This window comes from Lathyrus oleraceus, chromosome 5 (assembly GCF_024323335.1).
Source record: "Lathyrus oleraceus cultivar Zhongwan6 chromosome 5, CAAS_Psat_ZW6_1.0, whole genome shotgun sequence".
NCBI classification, from domain to species: Eukaryota; Viridiplantae; Streptophyta; class Magnoliopsida; order Fabales; family Fabaceae; genus Lathyrus; species Lathyrus oleraceus.
In genome coordinates this window covers 252,476,664-252,501,748 of record NC_066583.1, presented here as the reverse complement: position 1 = coordinate 252,501,748, position 25,085 = coordinate 252,476,664, and the positions used below count along the sequence as shown (strand labels likewise).

The following is a 25,085-nucleotide window of genomic DNA, read 5'->3' as shown; positions in this document are numbered from 1 at the left end:
CAAACAGCTTGACACACAGACAAAACACCTGCAATGTACTCAGCTTCACATGTTAGCAATGCAACCATTGGTTGCTTCTTGGAGCACCAAGAAATGGGAGCTCCTAGATACTTGAAGAAATATCCAGAAGTACTTCTTATGTAAACTATGTCTCCACGTCAATCAGAGTCTAAATAACATATCAGCTCTGAATTAGATTTAGCACTAGAAGGGAACAAAACTCCATAGCCTCATAGTCCCCTTAATATACCTAAGTATCATGACAACAACTTGATAATGTGACCACTTTGGTTTGTTCATAAGCATACTCATCATTTCAATTGCATAGCAGTTATCAGATATGGTGTTACAAAGATATCTCAATGAGTCTACCAACTGTTTAAAAGTTATAGCATCTACATCATCACCCTCAACATCAAAATCCAGTTTGTGATTTGTTTTAGTAGGTGTGATTGCAGACTTGTAATTAATCAGTTCAAATCTCTTCAAAAGCTTAAGTTCATACTTCAGCTGATGCAAAATTATACCCATATCAGAGTACATAATCGCCATCCCTAAAAAATAAACCTTATTTCTTAAATCAGACATCTTAAACTCATTCATCAACACCTTTTTGAACTTGGTTATCTCAACTGAACCACTCCCTGTTAGAAATTTGTCATCAACATAGAGACACAACATAATCATATTCATATTAGATGTATGTTGAACATAAATACCATACTCTATCTCACATTTTCTGAATCCTTGAAGCTTGAAAAATGAATCACTTTTCAGATTCCAAGCTTTAGGAGCTTGTTTCAGCCCATACAAGGCTTCATACAATTTATACACAATCACTTCCTGATTCTTTTTCATACATCCAAGAGTTTATAACACATATACTTCCTCTTGTAAAGGACCATTCAGAAATGCAGATTTCACATCTAAATACATCAAAGGCCAATTTCTATTAATAGTTATAACAATCACCAATCTGATTGTTTCATGCCTAGATACAGGTGCAAACACCTCAAAGTAATCTAATTCAGATTTATGTAGAAATATCTTCAGAAGTTAACTCAGGTGTTAACATTGCCCCAGAGTTGAATTAAGACTTGTTCCAATCTCATTCTTTTTTTTCCTTCATAATGATATCTCTGCTGACTTCCACCTTGTTAGTGACTGGAAAATAAAGCTTATAGGAATTTGTATTGTGGTACCCAATCAGTAACATTACTTTGCTTCTATCATCCAGCTTTTTTCTAGTAGCACTTGGAATGTGTTTGTAACTAACATAACCAAATACTCTGAAATGACTCAGACTTTGCTTATCTCCAATCCATTTCTCAAAAGGAATATCTTCCTTTAACTTCTTGGTTGGACACCTATTGAGCATATATGTTGTAGTGGCAACAGTTTCTCCCCAGAAGGCATGATGGAGCTTCTTCTCCTTCCGCATGCTCCTTGTCATATCAAGCAGAGTCATGTTTCTTATTTCAGCAAAACCATTATGTTATAGAGTATATGGAGCAGTCACCTCATTTTTAACTCCATTCTCTTCATATAACCTTATAAACTCTTATGAGTCGTACTCACCTCCACCATTAGTTCTGAGAACTTTCAGCTTCTGACCACTCTGTTTTTCAGCCTTCACCTTGAACTTCTGAAACTCAACAAACACCTCATGCTTAAACTTGATGAGTGTTACCCATGTCATTCTTGTGAACTCATCCGCAAATGACACAAAATATTTGTTTCCTCCAAGTGAAGGTACTTCAAATGGTCCACATACATCAGAATGTGTTACTCCTAAAGCATATTTTTCTCTTGGATCCACTTCTGATGCAAATGGCAATCTAGGTTGCTTACCTTTCATACGTATCTCACGTGACTTCTCAGGTTTCAAAATCTTAGGAATTCCATGTACCAACTTCTTAGAACTCATATGCCAAAGTTTCTGAAGTTCATATGCCCCAATCTCTTGTGCCACAACTCATTGTCACCTTCAGCACCTTCTACACTACGACATTTAATTTCAGTTATTTCTACGTTCACTTTGAATGTTTTGTTATTTCCCTGTTCAGATTGCATAATCAACTTTTGATTAGAATCATACAACTTCAAGAGATTGTCTTTCATAGTAACTGAGAAATATTTTTCAATTAGATGACATACACTCATCGGATTTCTCTTCATGCCAAGAACATACCAAACATCCTTGATCAGAACAGTTTTTCCATTCTTCACTCCGACTTTGACATTTCCCATTCCTTCAGCATTAAGTTACCTATCACCAGCACATTTGATTTTTGTCCTCTTTCTAAATCAATCAACCATTTTTTGTTTCTAGTTAGGTGATTTGAGTAGGCAGTGTCCATATCCCATCAGTCTATTAAATATCCACCATCAGAATCATAAGCCATCTATAATGCATCTTCATCATCAGTCTCTCCTCGGGCTATGTCTTCTTCTTTTGATTTTCTTTCCTTGTTTGATAAATAGTCAGCAGCAAAGTGACCAAATTTCATACAATAGTAGCATTGAACCTTCTTCTTTTCAAACTTCTCCTTTCCCTTATGATATTTCTTCTCATCGGAATTATAGGCTTTTGACTTATGATAACCATCACCATGTCTCTTCTTGGCCTCTGACTAAGACTGTTTATGATTCTTCTTACCATAAGACACTTTCAGAGCCTGCTCTACCTCTCTTTCAAAGTTTCTCTCAGTCAGACGCAATTCTTGTGCCTATAGACTACTTTGCAACTCTTCAATTCTCATGGCGCTGAGGTCCTTAGAGTGTTCAATTGCTACAACAATGTATTCAAACTGAGAAGTAAGTGATATCAATATCTTTTCAATGATTACTTGTTCAGAGAGAGTTTCTCCACAAGATTTCATCTCATTTGTGATCAAAATCACTCTGGAGATGTAATCAGGTACCTTTTCATTGTTCATCATGTTGAGATTCTTATACTACTTACATAGAGACTGAAGCTTCACCTTCTTCACTGATGCATCACCATTGTAGCATTGTACCAGTGTGTCCCACGCAGCCTTCATCGTTGTTGAATCAACGATTTTCTCAAACACATTTGTATCCACACATTGATGGATATAGAACAACGCATTCTGATTATTCTTCCTCATTTCTCTTTGCACGTTTCTATGCATTTTAGTTGCATCTACTACAACCATTGTGTAACCATTATTTTTGGGATCAAAAACATCTTGAGCGACAAACAACACACGCATCTGAATCATCCACCGATTATAATTATTTCCATCAAATAATTGAAGTTTTGTGTTCAAGCTACCGTTTCCGCCGTTCATCTTAGTTCTTATGCAAATTCACTCGGATCTCACCAACACTCGTGTTTCCCAATCCCTCAGAATAAAGAAATGTGATTCTATTTAGATTTAGATCCTCAATTCACTGTGAATTGAATGAAAAAAAATCAATCACACATGCCTCACATACACTCGTATTTCCCGTTCCTGAATTAGAACTTGAGATCTAGATACCAATTGTTGGTGCACAAGTATGAAGAAGAAGATGGTGGTGGTGGTGGGAGAGAGAGAGAGAGAGAGAGAGAGAGAGAGAGAGAGAGAATCCTAAGTAGCTTTGTTTCTCAATTGAAAATGGTTACAAAATGAATTGGTTACGAACTAAAACTTCAGTTCAGTATTTATATCATCAAAACAACTAAATGAAACTCATTAAAATCTAAATGCAACTTAAATGTCAATTTGTATTACATTTCAACATTGTTGTCAGGTGGATAAGCCATTTTGATGATCATATTTCTAAAAATGGTTATCATCTTTCTAATTTCGTTAAAGGTTTTAAAAAAAGGTTCTTTATCGTGAACACGTCTGCAACAAAATGGTATCACAAGATACGAATATGAATACTATTATTTATTGTTTTTATGATAAATAATAAATTTGGATTTATATACACTACGACAACCCCAATGAATGTTACAATACATATATTGATAGAAATCACGAAAGCGTTTAATAACAGTAACACAACAGAGATTGTTATTTAAAATCTTTTAATCTACTTAGAGCAACACTTGTAAATTGTGAGTAACACTTTATTTTTCTAGCCATAGAATATTGGTGTTTCATCAAGATTTTCTCTACTTTGATTTGTTAAATAATTGGTATTAATCATTGAAGCAAGAAATATTAGTGTTTATCAATATTCTCTCTAATTTAATTTGTCTAACTATTGGTGTTTATCATTGAAGCAAGAAGTATTGGTGTTCATTATTGGTGTATATCTAGCATGAGCGAGAGTGCGACCATTGAGGTATGTAAAACGTCTCTTGACTGTCTATTTGATTCTTTTGATTGATTATAAACTGAATTTTTAGTATTTAGGAACAAAGATAATTGTTTGAGTAAAAGTAATGACATCTTTATTACATTTGTAATTTGTTTCTATGTAGAGGTATAACTTAATTGCGTCATTGTTTTTCTAAGAAAATAGTAACAAATCGTCTAAAATATTGTTTAAAATATTAAAAGAAATTAATTGATGAAAAATTAAGACTGAATAAAATACCAATACGCATTGGATATAAAGTTCTTCACATTTGTAGAAATTTTGAGGATCAACAACAAATATAAGATAACAAATCGAATAAATAAATGCACAAAAGAACACTAATATTTCAACATGGAAAACACCTCAATATGAGAGAAAAAACCATGAGTCATTCAGACCAAAGAAATAGATCAACTATAACCAATTAAGTTTACAAGAGAGTCTTAAAGTGATTCACAAACTAGTGCTAGCATCCGCAAACCACAAAGAAAATTAGCTTACAAATAAGAATCAAAAAGCTGAAAAATTACTCAAATTTGCCGCTTCATTACGAAGCAGATATCTCTCAGCTTAGACTTTGTTTTGAAATTATGAACATTCAAAAGTTAGATACATGTGTTGTAAACCTGCCCCTCAAATTTGAGCTCGATCCGACAGTTAACGAATTTAGGATCGTCAATTTAGTGAGATTGGTTACAGAAAACGGGAATAAGTTTCTCTCCTATTTTCTCTCTTTTCAATCCTTATTTACTCTTTATCTCTCTCAATCCTAAATTGATCATATCCAATTAAATAAGTGAGTTAATTGGGTTAATCACATTTGGGTCTTTCTCTACATAGGAAGGGATCCCAAACCCAACAAATCTCTCATTCACAATTATGTAGAGGAAATCGCCAAATCGACGATATGATAATAAGCTTCAAATTTCTGTCTTGGTAATACTTTAGTCATCATATTATAACCATTATCATTTGTATGAACTCTAGCTAACTCCGACAGCTTAGCATCCAAAAGATAATGTATCCAAGGATATCTCACATCAATGTGTTTTTGACCTATTATGAAAAGTCGGATTCTTACCAAGATGAATAACATTTTGACTATCAACAAATAACACATATTTGTCTTGAGAAAAACCAACTAAAAAAACTTCTTCAACCATAGTAACTTTTTACATGCTTCAGTAATGAAAATGAAAACTCAACCTCTGTAGTAGACAATACTACACACTTTTGCAATCTGGACTGCCAAGCCACAACTCCCCCTATAAATTTAATCATGTAGCCAGAAGTTCACTTTCTGGAATCAATGTCTCCATCCATATCAGATTCATAGTACCCCACTAGAGTAAGCTTATCACTTCCAAAACAAAGCCTTGAAAAAGTAGTACCACGAAGATAACTTAAAATCCATTTTACAGCATTTTAATGCTCTCTACCTGGATTTGACAAAAATCTATTGACTGTACTAGCATCATGTGATATATTTGGCCTTGAACACACCATTGCATACATCAAACTACCCATAATAGGCGCATAAGGAACATGTTTCCTATCGAACTCTTCATCTTCACTTGAAGGAATTTGATTAGAAATCAACTTGAAATGAGTAGCAAGAGGAGTGCTTACCGCCTTAGAACTTTCCCATTGTCAGGTATTTCCTCCATCTTTTTTAAATATTATTTTTTAAACATTTTACGTATATTATAAAATTTAATCATTATTATTACTTTTCAAATAATAATTCTTCTTTTATCTATATTATCCTTAAATATTTATCATATTTATTTTATTTTTTCTCTCTATGTAGTAATTATCTAGGATAACTTTAACAAAAATGCAATTGATAGTACCATGAATTTTGCAAGTGAAAATTAAAAAGAAATAATTTTTTTTTAAATGACCCTTATAAAAAAATGGAGGGAGTACTAATTAGCTTTATTTGAAACCGTGAAGACAGAGTCTCGTGATTAAGATGGCATGCCTGCATTTTAACTATACGGAACTTAAAGAATGAAGCATTTTTGTGTATATTGACCTATGTAGTAAGTAGCCGATAACGTAGCATATCGGCTGACCGCCAAAATGCCTTAGCGGTGTAACAATGTCTGCATGGCCACTACATCTAAGTCTAGGAAAACAATAAGAGATATCAAAACTCAAACACAAAAGAATGCAGAAAATGAAACAAATTCATTACTAATCATCAAACTTCATTGCTACTAAACATAATGTAAGTAGCGAATAAGCTCCAGCCTCCAAGACTCAAAATAACACATCTAATATTCAAACATGCCATAAAAGAAAAATAAGAAATAAGTTCTAGCCTCCAACCCTCAAAATAACACATCTATTAACCCTCATATGAAGAATCACTGGTTTTCGAGGTGAGAAAGTAAATGATTTGTCAAATCCATCCAGAAAGCGAGACAGATTAAGTGGTTGGCAAGCAGCCATATGACCACTTAGATTATTATATCATTTAGTTCTAAATGATGAATTTCCGGAGGAATGAATCCATTTAGCTTATTTCCAGTTTGTTTCCAAACAAGGAGTCATTCCGTATAAGTCAAATCACCCAAAAATAGGAGGGAGAGATCCAATTAACATATTACAACTCATGTCTAACACTGAAAATGGTTGCATGAGACCAAACACTAATGTGATATGTCCAGAAAGTTTATTACCTTGCAATGACATTGAGAAGGTTGCTATTTGAGAAATCTAATATTGCATGAAATCACTTCGCTATGCTGGTTGTAAGATAAATACAAGACATGAAAGGGAACACGGTGATAGCCGATAGGACATCAAAATCCGATACGTTTGATGACACAGTTATTGGGCCCAAATTTATGGGATTTTGTTTATAAAAGAAAGGGTAGAAGAGTTAATAAACAGTTGGGAGAAGAAGTTCCCTTATTAGAAGCATTAGATCTGGTTAGGATGTGATGTAGCTATTGAAATTTCAATTGTCTAAGAGTTTCCTTTGTGAAGCAGTTGACTCCTAAAAAAAATTCAAGTCCTTAGGAGTTCACTTTGTGAAGAAGTTCCCTGTTAATTTTTGTTAACTTTTCTGATGTAACTATTGTAACGTTATTCTTTTATGATTTTGTTTGTTGGTGTACAAGAATGAAGGGGAAAAAATATGATAACGGTAGAAGAAAGAGATTTCTAACTAACTTTCTTTCTTAATTAAAAATGGTTAAAAATGAATTGGTTACAAACTGAAACTTGAGTTCAGTATTTATATCATCAGAACAACTAAATGAAATTCAAATTAAAATTTAAATGTAACTTAAATGTGAATTTTGAAGACACTTCAACACTATCCCTTAATCTGCATTCAAGACTAAAATCAATAACACCAATTTCATCCCTCAAATGGATAAATTGTTCAGTTTTGATAACTTAGTCAACATATTTGCAAGTTGCTTTTGAGTGCTACAATGAATAACTTCAAACACTCCATTCTAAACCTGATTGCGCAGAAAATAAAATTGTGTATCAATGTGATTGCTCCTTCCACGCAACACTGGATTCTTGGCAGGCTTATAGCTGATTTATTGACAATCATCAACCTCACATGCGTGCTCATATTGATCTTTTGATCTTACAAATCCAAATAGCTTGACACACAGACAAAACACCTGCAGTGTACTCAGCTTCACATCTTAGCAATGCAACCATTGGTTGCTTCTTTGAGCACCAAGAAATGGGAGCTCCTAGATACTTGAAGAAATATCCAGAAGTACTTCTTATGTAAACTATGTCTCCACGTCAATCAGAGTCTAAATAACATATCAACTCTGAATCAGATTTAGCACCAGAAGGGAACAAAACTCCATAACCTCGCAGTCCCCTTAATATACCTAAGTATCATGACAACAACTTGATAATTGACCACTTTGGTTTGTGCATAAGCATATTCATCATTTCAACTGCATAGCAGTTATCAGATCTGGTGTTACAAAGATATCTCAATGAGTCTACCCACTATTTAAAAGTTGTAGCATCTACATCATCACCCTCAACATTAGAATCCAGTTTGTGATTTGTTTTAGTAGGTGTGATTGCAGACGTGTAATTAATTAGTTCAAATCTCTTCAGAAGCTTAAGTTCATACTTCAGCTGATGCAAAATTATACCCATACCAGAGTACATAATCTCCATCCCTAAAAAATAAGCCTTATTTCTTAAATCAGACATCTTAAACTCATTCATCAACACCTTTTTGAACTTGACTATCTCAACTGAACCACTCCTTGTTAGAAATATGTCATCAACATAGAGACACAACATAATCATATTAATATTAGATGTATGTTGAACATAAATACCATACTCTATCTCACATTTTCTGAATCCTTGAAGCTTGAAAAATGAATCACTTTTCAGATTCCAAGCTCTATGAGCTTGTTTCAGCCCATACAAGGCTTCATTCAATTTATACACCATCACTTCCTGATTCTTTTTCACAAATCCAAGAGTTTGTGACACATATAGTTCCTCTTGTAAAGGACCATTCAGAAATGCAGATTTCACATCTAAATACATCAAAGGCCAATTTCTATTAATAGTTATAACAATCACCAATCAAATTGTTTCATGCCTAGCTACAGGTGCAAACACCTCAAAGTAATCTAATTCAGATTTATGTAGAAATATCTTCAGAAGTTAACTCAGGTGTTAACACTGCCCTATAGTTGAATTAAGACTTGTTCCAATCTCATTCTTTTGTTTCCTTCATAATGATATCTCTGCTGACTTCCACATTGTTAGTGACTGGTAAATAAAGCTTATAGGAATTTGTATCGTGGTACCCAATCAGTAACATTACTTTGCTTCTATCATCCAGCTTTTTTCTAGTAGCACTTGGAACATGTTTTTAACTAACATAACCAAATACTCTGAAATGACTCAAACTTTGCTTATCTCCAATCCATTTCTCAAAAGGAATATCTTCCTTTAACTTCTTGGTTGGACACCTATTGAGCATATAAGTTATAGTGGCAACAGTTTCTCTCCAGAAGGCATGATGGAGCTTCTTCTCCTTCCGTATGCTCCTTGTCATATCAAGCAGAGTCATGTTTCTTATTTCAGCAAGACCATTATGTTATAGAGTATATGGAGCATTCACCTCATTTTCAAATCCATTCTCTTCATATAACCTTCTAAACTCTTATGAGTCGTACTCACCTCCACCATCAGTTCTGAGAACTTTCAACTTCTGACCACTCTGTTTTTCAGCCTTCACCTTGGACTTCTGAAACTCAGCAAACACCTCATACTTAAACTTGATAAGTGTTACCCATGTCATTCTTGTGAACTCATCCGCAAATGACACAAAATATTTGTTTCCTCCAAGTGAAGGTACTTCAAATGTTCCACATACATCAGAATGTGTTACTCCTAAAGCATATTTTTCTCTTGGATCCACTTCTGATGCAAATGGAAATCTAGGTTGCTTACCTTTCATACGTATCCCACGCGACTTCTCGGGTTTCAAAATTAATAGGAATTCCATGTACCAGCTTCTTAGAACTCATATGCCCAAAGTTTCTGAAGTTCATATGCCCCAATCTCTTGTGCCACAACTCATTGTCACCTTCAGCACCTTCTACACTACGACATTTAATTTTAGTTATTTCTACGTTCACTTTGAATGTTTTGTTACTTCCTTGTTCATATTGCATAATCAACTTTTGATTAGAATCATACAACTTCAAGAGATTGTCTTTCATAGTAACTGAGAAATATTTTTCAATTAGACGACATACACTCATCAGATTTCTCTTCATGCCAAGAACATACCTGTCATACCCTAAATTTTGTCCCTCCTAAAGACATTCATTTACATTTCAAGCATTTGTATTTATCAATTTGCATCCACTCATTGACATAAATTATTCCATTTTTAAAAATAAAAAAAAATTCACTTACATTTATTTAATTTTCATTAGATTTTTTTCTATTTACCAATTCACATAAAAAAACATGACATTTATTCATAAACATTCATATTCATAAATTATTTCATTTTTTTAATTTCATTTTAATATCATTAATTTAATTTTCATTAGAACTTTTTTCTATTTTACCAATTCACATAAAAAAAATATGATCTTCATTCACAAGCATCCATATTCATATAATCAACATTTGTTGCATTACATTAAGGGCTTGGTATTACTTTTAAATTTCTAGCAAGTAAGTTTTATGTTATGTTTAAATAAGTATTGACAAATAAATTTTTGTTTCACAAATTAAGATATGAATTTAAAAAAATGATAATGATAAAAAAAATTTCTTCTAAATTTGTTTTTACATTTTATTTACATTTTATTTTACATTTTATTTTACAATTTTAATTTGTTTTTACAATTTACTCATTTCATTTGAATTTATTTGAATATTTTGTGACATTTATAATTAAATTATTTTTATTTTATTTTATTTTGAAAAATAATAATTAAAATTTAGTTTTATGCTACGTTTTGTCTATATCACAAGAAAAAAGAAACAAAATAATTTTTTAAAAAAAAAGTCTTCAGTTAAAGTTTATTTTTTATGTTACAGTAACTTAATAACAAAAATATTTTATTTTATTTTTTTAATGATAAAAGTACATAGTGAACACGGTTTCTACAGAATTGCAATAAGACTTGTTTATCTTCATGGACCTGTTGTTATCTTGCCTCCCTCTGTTCCTTTGTTTCTTCCCCAGCAGAGTCGTCATCTGTCACACCTCGAAAAAATGGGGATACGACTACAAAGCGAAGCGTGATCGTACGCTTGCAATGATGGAATGAACAGAGTCGCCACCGAACTTTATTTATTTTCAAAAATGCGAAAGGGAAAATATCGATAAAACCCCTAAAAGAAAGGATAAGATATGGTCATCGCAACCAATATCAGGGTTTGGGAGTCGATTACGCAAGGGGAAGGTATTAGCACCCCTCACGTCCGTTGTACTCAACGGGAACCATTAGGTTAGTTGTGTGCATTAGTGTTAGTTGAAATGTTAGGCTTTTCGAATTATTAGGTGGGAAAGAAAGGAAGGATGAGAAGAGAATGTTTTTGGATTTTTGACGAAGGACTAAACCTAAGTTTTTTTTATTAGTGGGCCTGACAAGATTTAAAAATCCTGCTCCTACGTATCTCAAAAAGAGAAATCAAGGCTTACGTAGTTCTGGGTAGAAAAATGTTTGTTTGTTGGTCGATTTTAGCGAAAGCTATATTGTATTAATCGACGAGAACATTGTTTTACCCAAAACAGATGAGGAGTGGACGCATACCACACATCGAACGGATTTATAAATCTACATTCGGAAAAGCATCACTTATCTCGACTCAACAATCGTGGCCGAAATATTGTTTTGTATCACCTTAAGACAGTATATCTTTCATTTATGAAAAGGGTTCTTTGATTAGTCGCACGACGGCGAAAAAGAGTTTGATTGGTTGGAGGTATTTTGAGTGATGGTGAGAGCTTGGATGAGCGAGATATACATCTAATAAAAAAAGATTTCAATCATTCTCTTCTCATCCTTCCTTTATTTCCCACCTAATAATTCGAAAAGCCTAACATTTCAATCATTTTCATAAGTAAAATGTGAAGAAAAAGATTATCCTGGATGGAATAATCAATCATAATCCTGAATATTAGGCTCAAGCTGTAAGAGCTCGCAAGCCATAAATATTCGTCTTCCCTCCAAAACATTCATAAATATTCGAATCATTTTCTTAGCAATATTGGAAAGAAACAGACTGCCTGGGTGGAATGTCCAGACGCAGTCCCGAGTACTAGACCCAAGCTGTAAGAGCTTGCAAGTCATAAGTGCTCGTCTTTCAAACTCCAAAATACTTAATTCCTATCTTAATCTCTTTCAATAAAGATGGAAATGGAACATGGTGTATACCGTGCAATCCTGAGATTAAGATTCGAGGCGGATGCCTCGCCTATCTTAGCTCTCGCCATCGTTTAAAATTGTCAATGTGGTTTCTTCAAACCCCTTTTCTCAATCAAACCTCAAAAACACTCAATTTTTTTCAAACATTTTTTCAATAAAGATGGAAATGGAACATGGTGTATACCGTGCACTCCTGAGACTAGGATTCGAGATGGATATCTCGCTCATCCAAGTTCTCGCCATCACTCAAAATACATCCAACCAGTCAAACTCTTTTTTGCCGCTCTACGACTAATCAAAGAACCTTTTTCATAAATGAAAGATATATTGTCTTAAGTGATACAAAACAATGTTTCGGCCACGATTATTGAGTCGAGATAAGTGACGCTTTTCCGAATGTAGACTTATAAATCCGTTCGATGTGTGGTGTGTGTCCACTCCTCATCTGTTTTGGGTAAAACAATGTTTTCGTCGATTAATACAGTATGGCTTTCGCTAAAATCGACCAACAAACAAACATTTTTCTACCTAGAACTACGTAAGCCTTGACTTCTCTATTGAGATACGTAGGAGCAGGATTTGTAAATCTTGTCAGGCCCACTAATAAAAAACTTAGGTTTAGTCCTTCGTTAAAAAATCCAAAAACATCTCTTCTCATCCTTTCTTTCTTTCCCACCTAATAATTCGAAAAGCCTAATATTTCAACTAACACTATCGCACACAACTAACCTAATGGTTCCCGTTGAGTACAACGAACGTGAGGGGTGTTAATACCTTCCCCTTGCGTAATCGACTCCCGAACCCTGATATTGGTTGCGATGACCATATCTTATCCTTTCTTTTAAGGGTTTTATCGATATTTCCCCTTTCCTTTTTAGGAATAAATAAAGTTCGGTGGCGACTCTGTTCAGTCCATCATTGCGAGCGTGCGATCGCGCTTCGCTTTGTAGTCGTATCCCCATTTTTTCGAGGTGCGACAGATGGCGACTCTGCTGGGGACATGATAGTTTCCCTAAGTGAGTCAAGCCTAGTTAGGTCGTTTATGTGCCTTTGTTTGTTTACTTGTGTGGCTTTTCTTTATTGATTTTGTTATCTTTATTGTCATATTGATATGATCTGTTATATTGGTTCGATTATGGTTTGGTACTTGGATACTTGATTGCAAACCTTGTGGGAAAGACTTTTTACCCGAGTCTCTTGTAAAAACATAAGATAGGACGAGGTTGAGTAGTGCGGGTCCGCGAGATGTATTTCTCGTTAGGTCGGTACGAGAACCTTACTTAGAGTAGATTCTTGAGAGGATGTTGTCGCTCGGCAAGTAAGTTGCCGTAAGCTTCTATATTTTCTTTAGGATCCATGACTCTGAGAACCATTTGTAGAACCTTAGTTCTTTGCCCAACTAGGAAAGATGGTTGCGTAGTGTGGGTCTGCGAGATGTATTTCTCGTTGGATCGATGCGAGAACCTCACTTAGAGTAGATTCTTTAGATGGAGTTGATGCCCGGCAAGTAAGTTACCGCAGGTAGCAAACAGTCTAATGGATCCATGACTCTATGAGCTTTTTTTGAAACCCTAGATCTTACCCGGTGAGAACCTATTCTTGGAAAACAATCAGAGTCATCAGTACCTCAGACTTTTGAACCTGTGTATTGAGAAAAAAACAAATATGCATGGCTTGCATTGCATTCATTCACATTCCATTGCATTTGCATCGCATCATAATGCATGTCATTTTCCAGACAAAATACCAAAAAAAACTCCTCCATCCTTTGTCCGTGAGGCAAAGTGATTCTCAACACGCGTTTAGAACAAAGAACCATGTCTCAGGAGATGATGGACGAGCTAAGGAAAAGCCAAGAAGCACTGAAGGAGGAACTTAATATTTTGAAGAGCCAAATGAGATGGGTCTTGGAAACCCTGCAAGTCTTGTTGAGAAAAGAGGGTCACCCAATATACACTACTGCAACAAACAGAGCTACTACTCCACATCCATCTAGTGTTACTTCAAGTCAAGGGAAATCCTATGTGACAACCCCTCATTTACCAGTATATGGACCTCCCTCAAGACGTCCTCATCAACATCCTCTGGCTATTGCTCCTTAAAGTCACCGAGGCCAGGTTCAGAATAAAAATCAGAATCAGAACAAGAGGAACAAAAATCACAATGATCCAATTCCGGTGCCATATAGCAAGCTCTACCCACAACTGATCCAAAATGCCTTGGTGACCCCTCGAGCTCTCACACCTGTGTCACCATACCTTCCATGGTACAATCCAAATGCAACATGTGAATTCCATAAAGGAGCATTGGGACATGACCTGGATTCTTGCTTAGCACTGAAAGCCTTGGTGCGAGAGTTGATTAACAAAAAGAGCTTAATCTTTGAAGAAGATCACCCGAAGGTCAAGTACGAATACCATACTGGAATAATGGGGCACTCCATCGAGGAATGCAAGAGTTTTAAGCTCAAGCTGCAAAGATTGATTGACATAAGGTCACCAACACTCAAGGAGGAAGGCTCAGGTACATATACCTTGATTTCTGGGCCAGGTAATGAGAAAGGGAAAGGACCCTTGAAACCCCTCAAGATTTTGTTCCACAAGGAAGATGTCAGGGATGTGGCTAGTGAGCTATCATTGTTTCCTGGTAAGAGCATTGAGATATCGCCTTGGATTTCCAATATCACGACCCATACCAATGAAAGAAAAGGAGAAGTGAGTAGTGGATTCAAGAAGGTTGCGTTCAACGATGAGATTGAAGGAAAAGAATTTGAAGATCATCATGCCAATGTCAAAAAGCTTGTTGATCCCAACCTTAAAGTTTGAAGAAGCCAATTCCCTAGAGCTGGCAATCATTTGGCTGTTTCAACATTTCTTTTATAGTTTCCTTTGCATGTTGATTGTTAATTGCTTTTAAGCATTGTTGTTTTCTTTGAATTGGTAAGATTAATGAAATGTTTATGCATCTTTTGAATTAATCCATTCGTATTCACTCGTTTTTCATTCATGTTAAAAACAAAAATACTCCTCTCATTCACTTTTGTTTATCAAACCGTTGTGTTAACAAAGATTGGAAGGAGGATGATGAAAACGAAACACCTGAAATTGTTGTGGTATGCTTTTGAGTAAAACCTTGTCGATGATGTAAGGCATTGTTTCAAATCCCCAAACACTGAAGAGATAAGGAGTTAATCCCTAGTCAACCACTTTGAGCCTAGAAGTTGGTGTTTATTTCGGATCTAAAACCCTTAATCTTAACCTGGGGCAGGGTAGTTATGTTCAGATAGTTTGATCATGCATTCGATCTTTCAAAAAATCGTCCGTATGTACGCCCTCCAAATAGGTTCAACCACATGTTATCTTTTACGCACATGTTGAAGTGTCAAAGAAGCTAAGAAAAGCTAAAATTAGTGTTGGTTGATCCTCATCCACCAATAATGTGGCAGTCAACACCTTTAAAAAAATAGAAAAAAACTCGCTAAGTCAAATACCACAAAATGACTTAGGCAAAAGTTAGGGCATCCCGATGGACCGAAAGCTTCAAAGAAGTTGTCCAGGAAAAATCAGGGATGAAGGAAAATCAATCAAAAGAGGTCATTAAATCCTCAACAAAAAATAAGGTGACTGCCATTTCAAGAAAATCTCACCTTGAACCCTCATTTCCACTTTCGCACCTTCGAGATCGAATGCATGTATTGAATTAACTGAATATAGGAACTGGAGATCAACAAGAAGAAGGGGTGGGTAAAAAATAAATTTTGAGCCTTATATCCTTTTGTTTCAACAAAAAAAAACCGTGAGCCAGACCACGTTACAACCCTTAAAAGACCTAATTGAGACAGGGTTTATTTTGAAAGCATACTATAACAAGGTTGTGTTAACTTGACTCCAAACGATTTTTGTTAATCATTTGATGGCACCAACTTGCATACTGTGAATGACTTGATCACCATTGTGTTCTTATCAACAACTCTTTCACTGCATTTTACCCATTCATGTCAATAAACTTTGAGTTCAAATTTTTGCATAAATATTGCATTAAAATTACCATTTTTTGAATGCACAATCTTATTTGCGAGTCAACACTTAGCATCAAAGAAATTCCAAATGCAGTTGAGGAAATTGATAAAGTGAAAGAAGTCTAAACAGGGGAAATCACTTTGAGCATCAGTTAATTCGAGCTAATCACCCTAAGGGTCATCTCGCCAAGAGTAATTTGTTTCAAGACTCAGACTGGGGCAAGCCACCTCAGAGCTCAATGAGTCCAACTATCCAAAGGACAGTCAATCAAGAGTCTACCATTCCAACATTTGGTTAGTCAAGTTCGAACCATTGCAAGTTTCAAACACTTGGGGCAAGCCATCTCGAGGTAGTCTCATGGCAAGTTGTTTCCAAACTCACTTTCAAGGTGAACATTTCCAAAGACCCAACAGACTGAGGCAAGATGAGCCACAGAGGGGCAGAACCTCTTTCTTCATGCTTTCAAACTGCTCAAACAAATTCTGCCATACGTCAACAACTATTGAGTTTAAGACGAGTGCCCGAAAATTATGCTAGCATGATTCATGAATCCTCCAAAAGGATCCCATTGGCTAAGTTGTGGCTGTCAAGCTTGATAAAATTCTCCTTTGGCAACATCTATCGCAAAATATTTGGTTGAGTTCTCGGTGTTGAGGAATCATGAGCTTCCATAAAAAGCCTTTACAAACTCCCAGTCTGCCTATTGTCAGCATTGCATATCATGATCATTCATATATCATGCATTAAAAAATTCAAATCATGCATAGCCGAGATGTACTTCGTGCTCATTTTGCATTGACCCAGGTCTTGTTGTTGATCCTATACCCTTTGACCTCTAATTCCAGTTTGTATCTGGTGCCCTTAAACCAACATCCGGTTTTCGCAGTCATTTTCAAGTCCAATTGTTGTTGAACTTTATTCCATTATCAGGTCATATATGAACCTGTGGTTCAGTGCTATTCAGGTCATATATGAACCTGTTATTGAACTTTATTCCATTGTCAGGTCATATATGAACCTGTTGTTCAATACTATTCAGGTGATATATGAACATGTTGTTGAACTTTATTCCATTATCAGGTCATATATGAACCTGTTGTTCAATACTATTCAGGTCATATATGAACCTGTTGTTGAACTTTATTCCATTATCAGGTCATATATGAACCTGTTGTTCAGTGCTATTCAGGTCATATATGAACCTGTTGTTGAACTTTATTCCATTATCAGGTCATATATGAACCTGTTGTTCAGTGCTATTCAGGTCATATATGAACCTGTTGTTGAACTTTATTCCATTGTCAGGTCATATATGAACCTGTTGTTGAGCTTTATTCAGGTCATATATGAACCTGTTGTTGAGCTTTATTCCAGTGTCAGGTCATATATGAACTTGTTCTGAAGAGTCTTTCTCTATGATTGTTTCAGTGTTGTCAGGTCATATATGAACCTGCTGTCGAGCTTTCATTCCAGTATTACCAGGTCATATATGAACCTGTTGATACACTCTTCTCGAATTTTTCTGAGTTTTGTTAGGTCATATCTGAACCTGCTATCAGAACTTCTTGATATTCCCCAGCATTGTCAGGTCATATATGAACCTGTTGTTGTGCTTTATTCCAGTATTGCCAGGTCATATATGAACCTGTTCTGAAGAGTCTTTCTCTATGATTGTTTCAGTGTTGTCAGGTCATATATGAACCTGCTGTTGAGCTTTCAATCCAGTATTACCAGGTCATATATGAACCTGTTGATACACTCTTCTTGAATTTTTCTGAGTTTGTAAGGTCATATCTGAACCTGCTGTTAAAACTTCTTGATATTCCCCAGCATTGTCAGGTCATATATGAACCTGTTGTTGTATTTTATTCCAGTATTGCCAGGTCATATATGAACCTGTTGTAGCATTTTTTTTCCTTATTCGGGTTTAGTAAGTCATATGTGAACTTACTACCGAAATCTCTTGTATTCTAAGTATCGTTTATCAAATTTCCCTTTGAGTACTCCCCAGTGTGTGTCTGATTCTCCAGCAGGAATGTTTTCCCCAGCAAGTTTATTTTTGACCATTTGTCTGTCTCCCTGTAGACCATCAGCATTCCCCACAGATCTTTGTTTCATTTTGTATCCATCATAAAGCATCATGCTAGGGTTTATCTTATGTCCGATCATGTCCCTAGCAAATCAAATAAAAAGAGTCATTCATTCAGGCATTCATCTCATATCATATCCTATCATTTGCATTTTCAGGATCAAAATCCGGGTCTTCTTAGTATTTAACTATCTCCCACTATGATCATATGAAGAGTGTCCTGCTTCATATTCTCTAGTTGAAGATACTTAAATAGGGGCAACTGTCACACCCTAATTTTGACCCTGAATCGCTGATTCAATGCATTCATCATAGTTATTGCATGTCTACAAAGCATACCATGCATTCCATACCGCATAATGCCTAGAATATCCGTTGAAATAATTTTTTGGAATTACAGGTGAACTGGTTGAATTAATCGCCAAATGTGCGTCAAATCAGTAGACGAAAAATTTTAAAATCAAGCTTGCAAACACCGATTTTATTAATCTACGTTTCGCGTAGTTTAATCTGGTATGCTCGAATTATTTTTCGGCTAAATTTTCGGCCACCTTTCGACCCGCCTGAGCCTTTTAACCGGTCAAAATTTATTTCAAAATTAAAAGGAACGCTGTATTTTTCCAATAAGTTTATTTCACACTGATCATTTTGGTGCATTCATTTTAATTTTTTGAGCACTTTTGTGCCCGACTTTTTTTCATTTTGAGTCTATTTATTTTTATCTTTTTGTCAATATATTTGAAATAAATAAATAGAATTAATTATATATTAAAATTGATTTGATTTTATTTATTTTAAATGTATGAATTGTATTTCAGTTAATTGGTTTTAATTTATTTTTGCACTCAAAATATAAAAAGGGTACTATTGACATTTTAAAAAATAGAGTAACCCTAAATCCCAGGTATATATTGTAACGAGAGACCAATGATACAGGGGAGGCAGCACCAACATTAATACAAATTTTCTCTCTCAAATTTCGGAAGAAAAAAAGAAAACGAACAAAAAATCTTCTTTATCTTTCTCATGTTTAGGAACACTCACACAGACTTTCCTCTACCTCAATCTCCCTCATCATAACTCTCACTTTCGTTTATTCTTGAAAAGAAAAAGCTTCATAACAAGAAAGAGATACTGTAAATATCACGCCGTTTGCAGAAGAGTGTGTTGTTGTGCGTGTTTGTTTTGATTTGAAGCTGAGAGAACAACAATGTAAACCTTTTCTCTTTGACACAACCCTTTTTATTAATGTTATTTTAATTATTTTAATTTCTATTTTGTTTTAATTACTTTAGTTTTTTTTGGTTAGTTAATTGTTTATTTTGATGATACGTTTAGAACACAACTTATTTTCAGAGTGACTATCATTTGTGTGAGGGAACCGTAAATATTTGTAATTGCTTTAAAGTTTAGATTTTCCCAGTTTAACTTTGTGTTAATTTATTTGGTTTAAGCAAACATTGAAATTGCAAAGTCGCCTTTATAAATAATCACATTTAATTTTATCACCTTCTCAAAAACTTTGTCAGCTTTTATTATGAGTAGTTTTAATAGTCTCTATCATAGCAGCATGAATAGTAATGGAAACACACATAAGAAAATGGGCAAAACAATCTAAATTCCATCATTCAAATTTTCAGATTTTTGTGCTTTCTATTTTTCTTAAAATATTAAAATGGAGTACATCTTGTTTCTATCCATTTTATAAATATATATATATATATATATATATATATATATATATATATATATATATATATATATATATATTCTTTATTTTATTCTATTTTAACTTTATTTCGATTGTGTAGCAATGTGGATTCATTTTAGATAGTGCGTGTTGTGTTTAACTTTCTATTTTGCAATTACTTTCGGTTGATGTAAAAAATCGTAACACTATTTTAATAATGTCTTGGTTGTTGCATTGACTTTATTGCATTGCGAATTCGGAGTTAAAATTCAATTTGACTTTCGAAAATCGTTTGGACGCATAAATTTTGTTGCTCGACTTCTTATAAAGTGATTCATGTATGAGTCCACTTTAAGTTAGTTTAGAACAAAATTTGGTTTGCTTTCGATTACGGTTGAATTTCGGTCTCGTGGCTTACTCTTAGGCCTTCTTACAATGAGCTATTAAGCAACATCAACTTAACTTTCAATAATTTCAAACCTTTGAACGTTAATCATTTTAAATTTAATTTCAAACCATTTTATAAGCAAGTTGGAAGAAAAAGATATCCTGGATGGAATATCCAGTCGTAATCCCGAATATTAGGCTCAAGCTGTAAGAGCTTGCAAGCCACAAATATTCGTCTTCTCTTCCCCACACTCCATTATTCGAACCATTTCCTTAAGCAAATTTGGAAGAAAAAGATCACATGGCTGGAATATCCAGTCGTAGTTCCGAATGCTAGGTCCAAGTTGTAAGAGCTTGTGAGCCATAAGTGTTCGTCTTCTCTTCAAAACACTTGTAAATATGCGAACCCTTTTCTAAAACGTGAAGAAAAAGATTATCCTGGATGGAATATCCAATTATAATCCCGAATATTAGGCTCAAGCTGTAAGAGCTTGCAAGCCATAAATATTGGTTTTCCCTTTCACACTCTAATATTCAAATCGTTTTCTAAATAAAGCGTGAAGAAAAAGATTATCCTGGAGGGAATATCCAGTTATAATCCCGAATATTAGGCTCATGCTGTAAGAGCTTGCAAGCCGTAAATATTCGTCTTCCCTTCCACACTCTAATATTCAAATCGTTTTCTAAATAAAGCGTGAAGAAAAAGATTATCCTAGAGGGAATATCCAGTCATAATCCCGAATATTGGGCTCAAGCTGTAAGAGCTTGCAAGCCATAAATATTCGTCTTCCCTTCCACACTCTAATATTCAAATCGTTTTTTAAATAAAGCGTGAAGAAAAAGATTATCCTGGAGGGAATATCCAGTTATAATCCCGAATATTAGGCTCAAGCTGTAAGAGCTTGCAAGCTATAAACATTCGTCTTCCTTCCAAAACATTCGTAAATATTCGAATCATTTTCTTAGCAATATTGGAAAGAAACAGACTGTCTGGGTGGAATGTCCAGACGTAGTCTCGAGTACTAGACCCAAGCTGTAAGAGCTTGCAAGTCACAAGTATTCGTCTTTCAAACTCCAAAATACTTAATTCCTATCTTAACCTCTTTCAATAAAGATGGAAATGGAACGTGGTGTATACCGTGCACTTCTGAGGCTAGGATTCGAGATGTATATCTCGCTCATCCAAGCTCATGCCATCACTCAAAATACCTCCAACCAATCAAACTCTTTTTCACCGTCGTGCGACTAATCAAAGAACCCTTTTCATAAATGAAAGATATATTGTCTTAAGGTGATACAAAACAATGTTTCGGCCACGATTGTTGAGTCGAGATAAGTGACGCTTTTCCGAATGTAGATTTATAAATCCGTTCGATGTGTGGTATGCGTCCACTCCTCATCTGTTTTGGGTAAAACAATGTTCTCGTCGATTAATACAATATAGCTTTCGCTAAAATCGACCAACAAACAAACATTTTTCTACCCAGAACTACTTAAGCCTTGATTTCTCTTTTTGAGATACGTAGGAGCAGGATTTTTAAATCTTGTCAGGCCCACTAATAAAAAAACTTAGGTTTAGTCCTTCGTCAAAAATCCAAAAACATTCTCTTCTCATCCTTCCTTTCTTTCCCACCTAATAATTCGAAAAGCCTAACATTTCAACTAACACTAACGCACACAACTAACCTAATGGTTCCCGTTGAGTACAACGGACGTGAGGGGTGCTAATACCTTCCCCTTGCGTAATCGACTCCCGAACCCTGATATTGGTTGCGATGACCATATCTTATCCTTTCTTTTAGTGGTTTTATCGATATTTTCCCTTTCCCGTTTTTGGGAATAAATAAAGTTCGGTGGCGACTCTGTTCAGTCCATCATTGCGAGCGTACGATCGCGCTTCGCTTTGTAGTCGTATCCCCATTTTTTCGAGGTGCGACAAAAATGATATTTATGGCTTGCAAGCTCTTACAGCTTGAGCCCAATATTCGGGATTATGACTGAATATTCCCTCTAGGATAATCTTTTTCTTCACGCTTTATTTAGAAAATGATTTGAATATTAGAGTGTGGAAGGGAAGACGAATATTTACGGCTTGCAAGCTCTTACAGCTTGAGCCTAATATTCGGGATTATAACTGGATATTCCCTCCAGGATAATCTTTTTCTTCACGCTTTATTTAGAAAACGATTTGAATATTAGAGTGTGGAAGGGAAGACCAATATTTATGGCTTGCAAGCTCTTACAGCTTGAGCCTAATATTCGGGATTATAATTGGATATTCCATCCAGGATAATCTTTTTCTTCACGTTTTAGAAAAGGGTTCGCATATTTACAAGTGTTTTGAAGAGAAGACGAACACTTATGGCTCACAAGCTCTTACAACTTGGACCTAGCATTCGGAACTACGACTGGATATTCCAGCCATGTAATCTTTTTCTTCCAAATTTGCTTAAGGAAATGGTTCGAATAATGGAGTGTGGGGAAGAGAAGACGAATATTTGTGGCTTGCAAGCTCTTACAGCTTGAGCCTAATATTCGGGATTACGACTGGATATTCCATCTAGGATATCTTTTTCTTCCAACTTGCTTATAAAATGGTTTGAAATTAAATTTAAAATGATTAACGTTCAAAGGTTTGAAATTATTGAAAGTTAAGTTGATGTTGCTTAATAGCTCATTGTAAGAAGGCCCAAGAGTAAGCCACGAGACCGAAATTCAACCGTAATCGAAAGCAAACCAAATTTTGTTCTAAACTAACTTAAAGTGGACTCATACATGAATCACTTTATAAGAAGTCGAGCAACAAAATTTATGCGTCCAAACGATTTTCGAAAGTCAAATTGAATTTTAACTCCGAATTCGCAACGCAATAAAGTCAATGCAACAACCAAGATATTATTAAAATAGTGTTACGATTTTTTACATCAACCGAAAGTAATTGCAAAATAGAAAGTTAAACACAACACGCACTATCTAAAATGAATCCACATTGCTACACAATCGAAATAAAGTTAAAATAGAATAAAATAAAGAATATATATATATATATATATATATATATATATATATATATATATATGAGATTAATTACTATACACTGTCAGTGTAAAAAGTTTTACACCGTCGGTTCATCACCATCACCCGTTTGTATTACTTTATAGATTTTTAAAATAAAAGTCAAACTTCTTTTAATATCCAACGTCTATAATTAACTGATGGTGTAAAACCCTTTTACACTGACAGTGTATTTCAATTAATCTCTCTCTCTCTCTCTCTCTCTCTCTCTCTCTCTCTCTCTCTCTCTCTCTCTCTCTCTATATATATATATATATATATATATATATATATATATATATATATATATATATATATATATATATATATATATATATATATATATATATATATATATATATATATATATATATATATATATATATATATATATATATATATATATATATATATATATATATATATATATATATATATATATATATATATAACGGATAGAAACAAGATGTACTCCATTTTAATATTTTAAGAAAAATAGAAAGCACAAAAATCTGAAAATTTGAATGATGGAATTTAGATTGTTTTGCCCATTTTCTTATGTGTGTTTCCATTACTATTCATGCTGCTATGATAGAGACTATTAAAACTGCTCATAATAAAAGCTGACAAAGTTTTTGAGAAGGTGATAAAATTAAATGTGATTATTTATAAAGGCGACTTTGCAATTTCAGTGTTTGCTTAAGCCAAATAAATTAACACAAAGTTAAACTGGGAAAATCTAAACTTTAAAGCAACTACAAATATTTACGGTTCCCTCACACAAATGATAGTCACTCTGAAAATAAGTTGTGTTCTAAACGTATCATCAAAATAAACAATTAACTAACCAAAAAAAATTAAAGTAATTAAAACAAAATAGAAATTAAAATAATTAAAATAACATTAATAAAAAGGGTTGTGTCAAAGAGAAAAGGTTTACATTGTTGTTCTCTCAACTTCAAATCAAAACAAACACGCACAACAACACACTCTTCTGCAAACGGCGTGATATTTACAGCATCTCTTTCATGTTATGAAGCTTTTTCTTTTCAAGAATAAACGAAAGTGAGAGTTATGATGAGGGAGATTGAGGTAGAGGAAAGTCTGTGTGAGCTAGTGTTCCTAAACATGAGAAAGATAAAGAAGATTTTTTGTTCGTTTTCTTTTTTTCTTCCGAAATTTGAGAGAGAAGATTTGTATTAATGTGGGTGCTGCCTCTCCAATTTTCGTCCTCCTCCACCTCTTCACCGTGATTCCGGCCTCCCTTCTCACGAAATCGGCCAAGAACCACACGAACCTGGCCGTTTCTCCTCACATGGAACACAAGTTCCTTCTAATCTAGCCATTTGAACCAGAACACGGTGCAAAAATGGAGGATGAAGGCTAACGGAATTGCGGTCCTACTCTAACAAGTTCATCCGTCAAAATGGAATTTCGACGGAAATTCCAAATCGACACGCACCAGATTTAGAGCAGTTCGACACTCAGGTCTGAACTGAGTATGATTCATACGAACTCAAGACAAACTAAACCAGTGAATACAAAAAAAGGTACAAAACTGTATTTTTGTAGTAACAGCAACATAATGGAAGGGAAACAGAAGTGGAAATGAT

At 34.6% G+C, this 25,085-nt stretch overlaps 1 protein-coding gene across 1 annotated transcript; it reads right to left on the bottom strand.

Moving 5' to 3' along the window:
- Positions 1–204: 204 nt before the first annotated feature.
- Positions 205–1,699, bottom strand: LOC127080043 (uncharacterized). The gene is made up of 2 exons (XM_051020377.1): positions 1,579–1,699; positions 205–644 (listed from the first exon to the last, which is right to left on the bottom strand). Exons 1-2 carry the CDS (start codon positions 1,697–1,699, stop codon positions 205–207), a joined length of 561 nt encoding a protein of 186 aa, XP_050876334.1.
- Between the last annotated feature and the right edge of the window lie 23,386 nt (positions 1,700–25,085).

Coding starts and splice junctions, on each gene's coding strand:
- LOC127080043 (XM_051020377.1), bottom strand. CDS start 1,699: ATGACATGGGTAACACTCATCAAGTTTAAGCATGAGGTGTTTGTTGAG. Junction 645..1,578: donor TCTCAGAACTAATGGTGGAG/GTGAGTACGACT, acceptor AATTTCTAACAG/GGAGTGGTTCAGTTGAGATA.